The following is a 14517-nucleotide window of genomic DNA, read 5'->3' as shown; positions in this document are numbered from 1 at the left end:
ATTTCTACAAAGCCTCATTCTACTGATTTCCCATTTGCTTTCATAGAAAAGTAAATGTCTGGTTGTCCTCAGCTGCTTATGTTTTTAATATATGCAAGGAAGAGAAAAGCCCCATAAAACAAATGATGCAGAGGTGAGAATTTGACAAGCCATAAGAAGGGTAAGTCCTGAGTGTTTCAGTAATGAGCCCCAGAAGTGTTTGCTCTCAACGTCTATCACTTCAACAGATTGCACTGGCTTTCCCCAGAATTCATCTTAGACTCAAGAGGAAGGACTTGAGTGCCCCAGTAGTCCCCGAGCCAGCTTCAGACACTTATTACCGCCGTCGATTAATCTCGCAGCCACATTCCATTCTCCTTTCCAGAGTCGGATTTCCCTGGACATGGCTCTTGCTTCCAGCCTTGAGTGGGTGAGCTCATCCCTGGTGTGCTATAGCTCTGATGGGAGAGCAACAGCTGGATGCAGCCACTGTCATGCCCCATCTGCTACCAGCTCACAACTGGGATACCTTGTTCCCTATCACAGAAGCAGCGGTCTTTGGACATCCTGACTGCAGAATGAAATATTCCTAGCTCTGGGATTCAGATTGACCTAATCCAAATGTTTATAAGTCACCAACATATTTGCCCAGAGTTCTCAGGTATTTTGCTTCTTCTACTACTACATTGCTTCTAAGATATGTTGCTTCTGTTACTATATTAACAGCCCAGGAAGTGCCCACTCCAACTCTAGGGCCCTTTACTGGCACTCAGGTTTCCTGGCTGAACTCTGCGATTGTTGGTGGTGTCTCGTTTGCCTGTGAATGAAGAGATTCAGTAATCTTACAGGTGCCAGAAACATTTTTCCTAATTGCATTTAAAGATGGCCATGGTATCAGATGGAAAACTCTTTGCCATTATTTTAGATCAGGCTGGAGATGTCTCTAAGACAGTTTATATGCCAAGTGCATGGCATGAATTTCCTATTTCTTCATTTGTACAAGCAGTGCCCCCCTACATGTCAAATTCAGCCCATTCCCCTGTTAGAGCAGGATAAAATAAAATGGCAATCTGCTTGCGAATGTGTACGTTGTGAGTTAGAATGAGTGATATTTTTTCCTGTGGAACTTACTCTTGGATTGGCTTCCCATGACACCCCATATACTTCTCCCCATTTCTCAGTCCTTTAACATCTTTTGGGTGTGTGCTCAGGAAGTATAAGATATGTTCAATATGAAGATAAGCAAAAACACTATTCAAGGAGAAGCATTTGTTGAAAACAACGGAAGAGCTGTTATGGAATATGTTTCAAAACTAAGTATAAATAGCAGAGTTCACCTTCTCTAGCAAGGGCAATTGATATTTGCGGTTTAAGATGGCAAGGGCAGTGAAAGAGCATTGGAAATTGACTTCTTTCACAGACTTTGAACTCTAGATGCTCGGGACAGGAAGTGATTCTTTTTTTTGAGACAGAGCTTGCTCTTGTTGCCCAGGCTGGAGTGCAGTGGCGCAATCTTGGCTCACTGCAACCTCTGCCTCCCGGGTTCAAGTGATTCTCCTGTCTCAGTCTCCCTAGTAGCTGGGATTACAGGCATGTGCCACCACGCCTGGCTAATTTTGTATTTTTAGGAGAGACATAGTTTCTCCAAGTTGGTCAAGCTGGTCTCAAACTCCCGACCTCAGGTGATCCACCAGCCTCAGCCTCCCAAAGTGCTGGGGATTACAGGCATGAGCCACCGTGCCCGGCCAGAAGTGATTCTTGAAGGGCCCATGAGCTGTGCATTCTCACCATGGGTAGCATTTATTTGTTCTGGAAATTTTTCATACCACAAAAACCTGCTAGAACTTACCATTAGCAGTCTGATTTTATCATTTCTAAAGTATCTTCAGCAATGGAAATAATAGCTGTGAAGGGTTATATAGATGATCTTCTTTCAGAAGTAAAACAACTTTAAAGTGCCAGTTTTTAAAAATAATCCTGAGTTTTCCTTAAAGTGTTTCACACATTCAAAGCAACATAATTTTTTGCCCTAGCTGGTATATTATTCACTTAAAAGTTAGCAACACTCATAAAAAATTTAGCATGTTTTCCTTATTAAAGAATTCTTCAACGTGTAGTTCAACTTAAAATCCTGACAGACAACACGGGGTAGAATATAGTTTGAGTACTTGATGACCTGGATGCGAGTGTTGAAAGTTTCATCTGCTCCTATTTTTAGTCATTTGTGTTACTTTGGGGGAGATTCTTACATTTCACCCTCTTTGGCCATACCTCGTGACACATTTGGTTGGAAATAGAACACACAGTGGATATTGCATATCAATACCATACAGATCGTGGAAATAAAGTGACTATGCTATAACAGTGTGACATCCAAACCACCAAACAAGCTATTTCCAGAAAGGAACCAACACACACTGACAAATGTCATCCAGTTCAATTCCTTTTGTTTAATGCATGCATTTGCATAGTTATGCATCTTATTCAAAGTATATTTTAAATAATCCTATTCTCAGCATGCATGCTCTCAGTAGGCGAGTGGACAATTGAGGTATAAAGCAAAACCAAAATTATGCAGCTCACAAAAGGAATGCCTCTCCTCTACAGGGTTAAGTAATAAATGGGACTTACTCAAAGGGTTGATTAAAATAATTATATTACTAACCCCCTTCTAAGAGCCCCAAATAATCACATCTATTGCCATGTACTTTCAGTGTGACCTCGCCAAATATTAGATTACACTAATGGCAATTGTTCAGGCAAGTGATTTTTAAAAACACTTAATACTAATCAGCATTGGTAAGACCATCAGCCAGTTTAAAAAAAAAAAAATCTAAACTTAAATGTAAGAATTCTACTGGTTTGCACCAGTTTTCCCGACACATTTGAGCTTTTTCTTGCTGCTAAATATTTTCTCAATTCCTCATACCCTCCAATTAATTTTAAATAAAATTGTTACTATGTAGAATGTATTTTTCAATCTACCTACATCCCTGGGTAGCTCATTATAGACTGTTGCCATGGCAATAGGTAATGAACAACAGAATTAAGTGGCCTCCATACCATGCTGATAATTTTTCAGTTCACCTTATTAATGATCCCATAGTGGTAGGGATTGGCTATTTCTTTTGAAACTAGTAACCCCCTCAGCTTAAAGCAGTTTGGATTCACAAAGCAATGCTAAACTCCTAGCTCTGGTCTCTGTGTTTATTTCATCAGTAACTAATATCTACAAGCAAGCAAGAGATAAATGTTAGACATAAACATTTTTGCCTTCTCTTCCATCTTATGACTACAGTAGTATTTGATGCTAATCTTGATAGCTATGATCTAGTATTTAAGCCTCTGTGTAATATGTTTCCAACTTTACCAATGATTCAATGACTTGCCACTTGATTTGTAGTTGGTGATTATATTTTACCATCACTCCTTTAACCTCTGTAAAATATTCAAAAAGACCCAACTCAGCAGGTTAAAATAGCCTTTGATTGTGTATTTGTAATATAATTAGAGATCACTTCAATCATGTTTTTATGAATGATCTGCCAAGGGGTGTGTGTGAGAGAAAAAAGTAAGAGTGAGAGAGGAAGGTTGGTTTACTAGTGTTAAGATAGGCTGATGTTTTGGGATGTATAGTTCAGTGCTTCAATCCCTAGATTTGCTGTGGCTGTACAGTTTTTAAATAGCCAAAGTCAAAGAGGAACATCCATGAGTCCTTTTCCACAAGGTTCTGGTTGAACCATCATTTTTACCTTGACTTCGTAAGGAGCCAAATAAAAAGTATACAATATGGCACTTGTCAGAGATTTTTAAATAATATTTAATCTTCTCATAATCCTGAAAATCCAACAGGACCACCGAGAGGAGTGGTTTGTGTGAGCTGCCATGGCTAGACCACCTCTGGAGACCATGTGATCTTCTAATCTCCTTAGAATGCAGAGTTACCAAAGCAAATCCCATTTCCATTGATTTAGTTACAGATCGGAAGTGAAAGCAAGGCAAGATGTGAAACCAGACATCCGACAGCCTCCATTCACAGACTACAGGCAGCCCCCGCTGGACTACAGGCAACCCCCAGGAGGGGACTACCAGCAGCCCCCTCCTTTGGACTACAGGCAGCCTCCCCTGCTGGACTACAGGCAGCACTCCCCTGACACCAGGCAGTACCCTCTGTCGGACTACAGGCAACCCCAGGTACCTCCTCCCAGAGAGCAGAGTGGGCCCTGACTAAGGCTTCCAGAGAACTGCAAGGAATGAAATAGGAGAGGAAGAGGAAAGAGTACCTGTCTGGGATAGACAGCTGAAGTTCTATTCCTAGTTCTGGTAACATCGGGGTAACACCTGCATCCTCAAAAACATGCTGGATAAATAAATCTATTTCAGAATAAAGCAGGACAATAAATAAATAAATATAGATAAATACATAAATAGTGGATGAGTAGTAATGGAATAAACTAATCCCTGCTAATACTAGCTAACTCCCTGTACGTTTCCTTTTCACAGTTTTAAAAATGCTTTAACCTGGAACCTCTGAGAGTGCTGCTAATGCAGAAAATTGTAGAGATGCTAGCAGTGGAGGTATTTTAGGTCCATAGTGTTTTACATGGCCCCCTACCTGCCACTCTGTGATAAAGGGCCAAGCCCGGGTGGATAAGAATAAGACCAGGCCTGGCTTCACAATCCAGAGTGTAGCGCCTGCCACAGCCAACAACTCTCTGTCTACACAACCAGTGTCACGGTTATTATGATTATTTGTTGATGCACTTCGTGTCAACTTCCTTAACTTCTCTGAGATTCAGTTTCCTAAAGGGAGAGTCTTCCTTACAGGCCAGGGTGAGGACTCAACATTTATGAAAAGAGTCTAGACCAGAGTTTGGTATCTAGAAAATTCTTCCTACTTCATAACTACATATCAAGATATAAATTAAGTACAATCTCAAATGTATCAGATTACATTGTGTTTTATTATGAATTGAAGATCACCTTTACACCCAAAGATTTTAAGAATAGTGAAGATCAGAGAATCTTGGATATACTGCATTTTAGGTAAAAGAGAAATTGATTTTGTACATTCCAACTTGATATTCAATAGTCTGTGCAACTGAGACATGTAATTATCAGATCCCACTAAATTTCACTTTTCTAATTAGCAAACTCTGTAATTTACACACACACACACACACACACACACACACACACCCCTGACATTTATTTATGGTGCTCAACAGCAGTGAATGAGAAAAGTCAAAGGAAAGATGGTGTCTCTCAGGCCTATCTGTAATCATTCCACGTTTGCCAAATAAACTGATGAATACCAAAATAAACAAGCTACACAGTATTCTTTGATGACCACGTAAACTGTGCTGTGGCCTGCTCAAACCTTTGGAATTTTGTCTTTCATTTGGATAGTTTATGAAGTCAGATGACGACTTTTCCCAACATCATGTCATGTGGAATACATTAACTAAGAGAGAGAAGGAGAACACAGAGACTAGCCACAGAAGCTTCTCTGATAACTAAACAATTATTTATTCCATTTTCTCCCCAACCCCAAAGGATTTTGATTATTTCACTGTGGACATGGAGAAAGGAGCCAAAGGATTTGGATTCAGCATTCGTGGAGGAAGGGAATACAAAATGGATTTGTATGTGTTGAGATTGGCAGAAGACGGACCAGCAATAAGGAATGGGAGGATGAGGGTAAGAACAGTCTCTTTTTATAGAATTACTTAATTCTGAAAGAAAAACCCACTGTGGTATTGGAAGAGTGCTAAAGCATGCTGTCAAGCACAGTTGCTGTAGGTTTGCCTTCTTTCTAGTTCATAATGACCCAGTTTCTTAAAGGTTTGACCAAATGCTATTTTATAATAGCTCTCATTCTCATTTTTCTGCTTATGACCTTCTAATTGATTAACCTCAATAAAGTACTATTTTTCTAAAGAGCAAATGAAAGAAATCTAAGAAATAGCTTGAAAAGGAAACATTATTGCTCCATAATTCTTTCTACGGTTTGATGATTCTGTTTTCATTAAGGTTGAATCTTTTGAAATTTATTTTTAGTTTTGTGCTTTTTCCCCCATATTGATTAATCACATAGTTTTGCGGGAGTTCTGGGAAATTTTTCCTTTGTGTTGACTGGTCTTTTGGTCTTTTGTCTAATGCAGACAGAAGCATTAGAAGAAAAAGGGATTTGGCTTCATGGATACAGGTTGTTCTTAAAAATGACAACAGGGGCCGGATGCGGTGGCTCACACCTGTAATCCCAGTACTTTGGGAGGCCGAGGCGGGTGGATCATGAGGTCAAGATATTGAGAACAGCCTGGCTAACACGGTGAAACCCCATCTCCCATGTCTACTAAAAATACAAAAATATTAGCTGGGCATGGTGGCATGCGCCTGTAGTCCTAGCTACTCAGGAGGCTGAGGCAGGAGAATCGCTCGAACCCGGGAGGCAGAGGTTGCAGTGAGCCAAGATAGCGCCACTGCACTCCAGCCTGGACAACAGAGCGAGACTCTGTCTCAAGGGAAAAAAAAAGACAGCAATTAGAAATTTTCCAATTAGAGTATACAGTTGAGAGTAGATTTTTTCATTTCATAATTACTCTGAGGCATCTGATTGATGGGTAACTAATTCTTCATTTAAGGGTACAAAACAAAGCTTGTTAACAATATAAAATATTAGTCTCTTTACTCTCTCTCTCTCTCTGTGTGTGTGTGTGTGTGTGTGTGTGTGTGTGTGTTTGTGTGTGTGTATGAATAAAATCTAGAATTTATTCTTGCCCTCCCTCCTGCCTCTTTAAGTTAATAAAGAAAAGCTGTGGCTTTGGGGTTCCGGAACCTTGGGTTCTTGTGCAGAGCCTCACCAACCAATTTTCCCTAATGACCGAATCTGTTATTTCTACCACCAAGTCTACATTTCTGTGATACGCATTTCCAAGTCAGGGAATTATCCACAGTCCAAAAGCAGAAAGCAGGCACATCATGTCTTTATTTCTCCCTCCCACCACAATCCTTTGACAGCTGGGAAGCCTCCGAGTTGGAATTTAAACCCAGGCAGGGCTGACACCAGAGACTGGCAGCCCTCGCCCTGATCTAGCACCACCCTCCTCTTACCCCGTCTAGCCCTGGTTTGAAGACGGACCTCCACATGGTTTCCTGGCTCTACAACGTTCCTATAAGCCAGAAGGACACTTTCTTAACCTGCTGTAAGGCCAGCTCACAAGTAGTTCAGTAAAACAAAATTAATCTTGGCAGTGCAAGTGAAACACAGCAGGAAGACCATGAGCGAAATGGCCAGAGCCCTGTGAGAGATAGAGACCCACGGTGGACTACAGGGCTGGTCTCTGTAGGTTGCAAACAGTGGCCATGTATTTTAACAAGGAGTCTAAATGACTCACTGCTGTATATATACAGTACTCCCAAGGCAAAGAAGCCTAAATAGAGAAATACCCTTGCAGGAAAAGATTCCTCTTTCTTACAGAATTTAAGCCAGAACAATAGTTATCAGCATGGTTCCTGGCATCAGCATCACCTGGAAACTTGGTGGAAATGCAGATCTCTAGCCCCACCCAAACCTGCTGAATCAGAAACTCTAGGAGTGGGGTTACCAGGCTATGTTTTAGGAAGCTCTTCATGTGAATCTCTGAGGTTTTACCTTCTGAGGTTTTATTATAGATACCTGTGTCAACTGCAATCCAGAAACATTACATAAAAATTTTCAGAAATAAGCAATTTATACATTTTAAATTGTGCAGCATTGTGAGTAGCATGCTGAAATTTTGTCCTTCCCAGAAGGTGAAGCAGCCCTTTATCCACACTGTAGATGCTCCCTGCCCATTGGTCACTCAGCAGCCCTCTCGATCATCAGATTGACTATCATGGTATCACACCGCCTGTGTTCAAGTAACACTTATTTTACTTAGTAATGGCCCCAAAGTGCAAGAGTAGTGATGCTGGCATTTTGTTATAATTGTTCTATTTTTTTATTGTTGTTGATCCTTTGCTGTGCCTAATTTGTAAATTAAGCTTTATCATAGATACATAGATAGATAGATAGATAGATAGATAGATAGATAGATAGATAGATAGATAGAGGAAACAGTGTATATAGGGTTAGTTCTGCCTATGATTTCAGGCATCCACAGGGGATCTTGGAATATATGCAAGAGGTATGAGGGGAAACTACTGTATTCGCTTTATCAAAAAACCATTGGAGAGTAGCAAGTTTTGACTTTAATTATTATACTCGATGGTTTTTCAACATCAGTTAATACTGATGTATTAAAAGTTGAATAGACAAAACAAAACACAATCTGTGAATGCAGAAAATAAGGGGAATAATAAATAGAGATATATCATTGTCATGTCTGGTTGTTTTTCTTCAGTCACTCAAGAAGGCTGGCGTCATAAGAGAAACACAATGGACATTCAGATTTTAAGGAAAAGGATAATAAATTATTAGAAAATACTACTGGATCTGTTTATGAAAAGAAGACTTACATTTGTAAAATAGTCTAACAAAATTGGGAGAGATGAAATTTGCATAGCTAGTGAATAAATCTCTGATACAAAGCTCCTAGGAATATAACCTAATTAAAAACCGAAACTAAATAGAAAACACAGGCAAAAAATAATGAACATAAAAAATAATATTGGAGAAGCTCAGTAAAACAGGGAATGTAAGAAATCAGGAGACATTTGGAGAGAAAGAATAGAAATTCTAAGTGCTTAAATAAAAATCTGAGAGTCAAGTTAAAAGAGAATCTGAAAGGAGATCAAGTTTGCTCTTAAAATGGTAAAATATTTTCCTGTTTCCATAAAAGTGTAATATAGTTCGCATTTCCATAAAATGTATTTTTATGGTGAAAAAGAACATTATTTCATAACTTCATCACCTGCAGCTGGGTACCATTTGTATTGCCTACTTAGCATCACATAAGCTTATTTATAAAATGGTTTACCTACTTTCTGAAACTCACATGATGCAAAAGTCTGCCTGCAATGGGCTTTGGAATGACCTAAAACATTTTGTTCAACTAATCAATGCACAAAAAAGATACCACTTGCCCATCTTTTTTTAAAATGGAAAAAAACATTCCCTGAAATTAGCTTCTTTAAAATTTGTCACCTTTCCTTCTATAGACCAGATATAACTAGCCAATACGAAAGCATCCTGGTTTATGTATTGTTTTTATTACACATAAAACCATTTACAAGAATATTTCTAACATATATAATAAGTATAAATACTAACAATGATTCGAGGACCCATGAACCCATAGCCCCACTTGAAAAACAGAACATTACCAAGCTCCCATGATTTCATTCTCCTATTCTCCAGCCCTCAGAGGAAACCACCTTCCTAAATAAAGCACTTGACATTTCTTCTATTGTTACCACAGATGTGTGTATCTCTCAACTATATCATTTAGCTTTGCACACTTTGTGAACTTTATGTAACTGGACCGTACTGTACATGTTCTTCTCTGTGGCTTGCTTTCTGTATGTTATGTTCATGAGATTTATCCAAGTTTAGTGCATAAAGCTATAGTTCATTTATTTTTCACTGCTACAAATTATTTCATTATGTGAATATGCTACAACCTATAATAATTATCTTTTTCCATTTTACGGACATTTGAGATTTTCCCTGTCAGTTTACACTTTGGTTGCTTCCAAGTTTGTTGTAACTCATACAATCTTTGTACATCTTTCCTGCTGTACCTATGCAAGACTTTCTCTAGACTAGACTATATGCCTCAGAGGGCACAAATTTAACTTACCTAAGTAACACAAAAGTATTGTCTCAGGTGGTCATAGAAAGTTATACTTGTATTAGCATGTAAAAAGGTTTTTCTTACTACACACACTCACAGATTTGTACTTCAGACTTTTAAACTCTCATTCTGGTAGGTAGAAAATGATATATTTTAGATTTGGATTTGCATTTCTTGATTACAAATGATATTCATCATTTTTTCTTATTTTTATTAGACTTTCATGTCTCTCTTAAATAAAAAATGCCTGTACATGTCTTTCCCCATTTTCTGTTGAATATTTCTTCGTGTTGATTATAGAAGTGCTTATATGTTATTGGTGATCATTTTTCATCAATTAATGTGATACAGATATCTTATGCCAGCTTATGGCTTGTAATTTCACTTTTTTTATGATGCTCTTTGATAATAAGAAAGTCTTAATTTTAGTGTAATTGGCTTAACCTTTTTTCTTTTTTATAGTTTCTGCTTTCTGTGTCTTGTTTGAGAAATCATTCTCCAAGACATGGTCTTAAACATCTTCTCTTATATCTTCTTCTAAAAGTTATATAGTTTTACTTTCTATATCTAAGTCTTTAATCGCCTACAGTTGATTTCTCTGTATGATATAAGGTAGAACCTCAATCTCAGTTTTTCTATAGGGATAACCACATGTCACAGCATCATTTAATGAGTATTTCTTTGTCCCACCACCCACCCCCCCCCCCACCAATCTGCAATGACAGCTCTGTAATAAATTAAATTTCTGTAAATGCAATGGTCTGTATATGGATTCTTTATACTGTTCTACTAGTCTATTTGTCTATCCCTGCATCAATGCCATACTTATCTACCTTTTAATGAGTGTTGATTTTTTTATGGGGAAACTTTCTCTCCCCCAGACACACATCTTAATTCTTCAGGGGTGTTTGGATGTTCTTGGGCTTTTGCCCTTCTATATAATTTTAGAATTTGCTTGTCAAGTTTCTAAAAAATCTTGTTAGAATTTTTATTGGAATTGCTTGAAATTCATATATAAATGTGGAAAAATTTACATCTTCATAATATTGAATCTTTCCATGAACATGATGTAATCCATTTATATAGATTTTCCATGAAGTGCTTAAATAAACTTTTATAGCTTTTTCCATAACATAAATGCAAATATCTTGTTAGACTGATTCTCAGGTACTTTTTGTGTTTTATTTTTACTCTTGAATACAGTATTTTTTAAATCTTTACACAAATGCATGTGTTGAGTGAATATATGCTTTTATTATTTTTAACCCAGTCTTCTTTTTTTCATTTTTTTAAGAGCAATTTTTGGGGTCACAGCAAAATTAAGAAGAAGGTACAGAGATTTTCCATATACTCCCTGCCCCACACATGCATAGCCTCCTCTCTATCAACATTCCCCACCAGACTGGAATATTTGTTACAATGGACGAATAAGTATTGACACATCATTATCACCCAGAGTCCATAGTTTACAGTATGGTTCAGTCTTGGTGTTGTACATTCTTTTTTTTTTTTTTTTTTTTTTTTTTTTTGAGGAGTCTTGCTCTGTCACCCAGGCTGGAGTGCAGTGGCACAATCTTGGCTCACTGCAACCTCTGCCTCCCAGGTTCAAGCAATTCTCCTGCCTCAGCCTCCCAAGTGGCTGGGATTACAGGCACATGTCACCACGCCTGGCTAATTTTTTTGTATTTTTAGTAGAGACGGGGTTTCATCGTGTTAGCCAGGATGGTCTCTATCCCCTGACCTGGTGATCTGCCTGCCTCAGTCTCCCAAAGTGCTGGGATTACAGGCATGAGCCACCGCACCCAGCCAGTGTTGTACATTCTATGGGTTTGGACAAATGTATAATGGCATGTATCCACATGATAGCATCATAAAGAGTATTTTCACTACCCTGAAAATTTTTCGTGTTCCACTATTCATTCCTCCCTCCCCTAGCAACCACAGATCTTTTTACTGTCTGCAGAGTTTTGCCTTTTCCACCATGTCATATAGTTGGAATCACACAGTATGTAGTAGCCTTTTCAGATGGACTTCTCTCACTTAGTAGTACGCATTTAACTTTCCTCCATGTCATTTCTTTTAGTGCTGAATAATATGCCATTGTCTGGATGCACTACTGATTTTGGCAATTATGAATAAAGCTGCTATCAATATTTGTGTGCAGATTTTTGTGTGGACATAAGTTTCCAACTTCTTTGAGTAAAACCCAAGGAATGTAATTGCTGGATCATGTGATACAAGTATGTTGAGTTTTGTAAGAAACAACCAGCGGTCTTCCAAATTGGCTATACCATTTCACATTCCCACCAGTGATGAATGAGAGTTGCTGTTTCTCCATATCCTCATCAGCATTTGGTTCTGTCATTGTTATGGATTTTGGCCATTCTGTTGGGCATGCAGTGGTATCTCATTGTTGTTTTAATTTACATTTCCCTGATGGCATGTGATGTGGAGCATCTTTTCATATGCTAATTTGTCATATGTATACCTTCTTTGGTGAGGTATCTGTTAAGGTGTTTGGCCCACTTTTTATCAGGTTATTTTCCTTTTCATTGTTGAGTTTTAAGAGTTCTTTGTACATTTTGGATAACAGTCCTTTACCAGATACATCTTTCATAAATATTTTCTCGCAGTCTGTGGTTTGTCCTTTTATTCTCTTGATACGGTCTTTTGCAGAGCAGAAAATTTTAATTTTAATGAAATCCAGCTTCCTAATTCTTTCATGGATTATGCCTTTTGTGTCATATCTAAAAAGTCATTGCCAAATCCAAGGTCTTATAGATTTTCTCCTATGTTATCTTATAGGAGTGTCATAGTTTTGCATTTTACATTTAGATCGGGATCCATTTTGAGTTAATTTTTGTGAAAGGTGTTTTGGTCTGTGTCTCGACTCATTTTTTTTGCATGTGGATGTCCAGTTGTTCCAGTACCATTTGTTGAAAAAACTATTTTTTCTTCATTGCATTGCCTTTGCTCCTTTGTCAAAGATTAGTTGACTATATTTATGTAGGTCTATTTCTGTCTATTCTGTTCCATTTATCTATTTGTCTATTCTTTCACCAATACCACATTGTCCTGACTACTATGGCTTTATAGTAAGTCTTGAAGGTGAGTAGTGTCAGTCTTCCAACTTTATTCTTCTCCTGGCTATAGTACTTTTAATGTAATTTTATTTATTTATTTATTTTTGAGACGGAGTCTCGCTCTGTCGCCCGGCCTGGAGTGCAGTGGCCGGATCTCAGCTCACTGCAAGCTCCGCCTCCCGGGTTTACGCCATTCTCCTGCCTCAGCCACCCGAGTAGCTGGGACTACAGGCGCCAGCCACCTCGCCCGGCTAGCTTTTTGTATTTTTTAGTAGAGACGGGGTTTCACCGTGTTAGCCAGGATGGTCTCGAACTCCTGACCTCGTGATTCGCCCGTCTCAGCCTCCCAAAGTGCTGGGATTACAGGCTTGAGCCACCGCGCCCAGCCTTAATGTAATTTTAAAATTAACTGATAATCAGTGAAGAGAAAGGCAACTGAATTTTGTATATTGACCAATTACAGCAGGCAAAATTTACTAAACTCTCTTATTACTTCAAATAATTTATCTGTACCTACCTCTGGATTTTCTGCATAAAAATCACATTTTCTATAATTAGAGTTTTGGGGTTTTTTTCCTTTTAAGTCCCTTTATTTCTTTTTTTTTTATTTCATTGGCTTGGCTTACTGTATGATGCTGAATAGAAGTGGTCAAAACAGGCACTTTTGTTTATTTCTAATCTTAAAGAGAATGCTTTTTAAAATTTCATTAAACATGATGTTTACTGCATTTTTATAGATAACCTTTATCAGGTTAAAGATGTTTTCTTCTATTAGTAGTTTGCTAGGAGAGTTTATTATGAGTAGATGTTGAATTTTGTCTACTTTTTCTGTATCCATAGAAAATATCATCTGATTTTTTTCTTTTATATGGTAATTAATATGATTAATCATATTAAAGGATTTTTATGGTTCAGTTACTCTTGAGCTCCTGGGATGAACCCTATTTATTCATGATATGTCATTTTTATGCATTGATCAATTCAATTTTCTGTTATTTCCTTTAAGATTTTTATATCTATGTTATTGAGTAAGATTGGCCTATAATTCTCTTGTAGTATCCTGGAATGATTTTGATATTGATGCTACCCTAACCTTATAAAATGAGAAATAGAATAATCCTTTTTGTTGCTGGTATTTATGGTTGTTGTCTAGGAAAGTTTATGTATGTTTTGAATTATCCTTGAATGTTTGGTGGAAGACACCTGCAAACTCATCCAAGTCTAGAATGTTTTCTTCATGTGAAAGTTTTAGTTCACTAATTATGTTTTTATAATAATTATCTTCAGATTTTATATTTCTTTGTAAGTCTATTCTGATAAACTGCTTTTCTTCCTAATAATTTACCTATTTCATCTTAGTTTTCATACTTTTTATATCATTTTTATTTTTATTTTATTTTATTTTAGTTTTGAGACAGGATCTTGCTTTGTCACCCAGGCTGGAGTGCAGTGGTACAAACATGGCTCACTGCAGCATCAACCTCCTGAGCTCAAGTAATCCTCCCACCTCAGCCTCCCAAGTAGCAAGGACCACAGGTGTGCATCACCACACCTGGCTGATTTGTTTCTTTCATGTAGAGATGGCTCTCACCATGTTGCCTAGGCTGGTCTCAAACTTCTGGGCTCAAGCAATACTACTGCTTCAGCCTCCCAAAGTGCTAGGATTACAGTTGGGAGCC

General features: G+C 37.9%; 1 protein-coding gene across 2 annotated transcripts in view; it reads left to right on the top strand.

The window, feature by feature from the left end:
* MAGI2 (membrane associated guanylate kinase, WW and PDZ domain containing 2) overlaps positions 1-14517 on the top strand; it is a 1518597-nt gene that overhangs the window by 1401381 nt on the left and 102699 nt on the right. For both annotated transcript variants that reach the window (XM_030933117.1, XM_030933118.1), the window contains 2 exons: positions 3954-4173; positions 5536-5679. In XM_030933117.1, the coding sequence (XP_030788977.1) occupies positions 3954-4173; positions 5536-5679 (364 nt within the window). The remainder of the gene's footprint in view (positions 1-3953; positions 4174-5535; positions 5680-14517) is intronic.

The sequence above is a fragment of the Rhinopithecus roxellana genome, chromosome 6 (assembly GCF_007565055.1).
Source record: "Rhinopithecus roxellana isolate Shanxi Qingling chromosome 6, ASM756505v1, whole genome shotgun sequence".
Lineage (NCBI taxonomy): Eukaryota > Metazoa > Chordata > Mammalia > Primates > Cercopithecidae > Rhinopithecus > Rhinopithecus roxellana.
The sequence above is the reverse complement of the archived record's forward strand: the minus strand, read 5'-3'. Positions and strand labels throughout refer to the sequence as shown.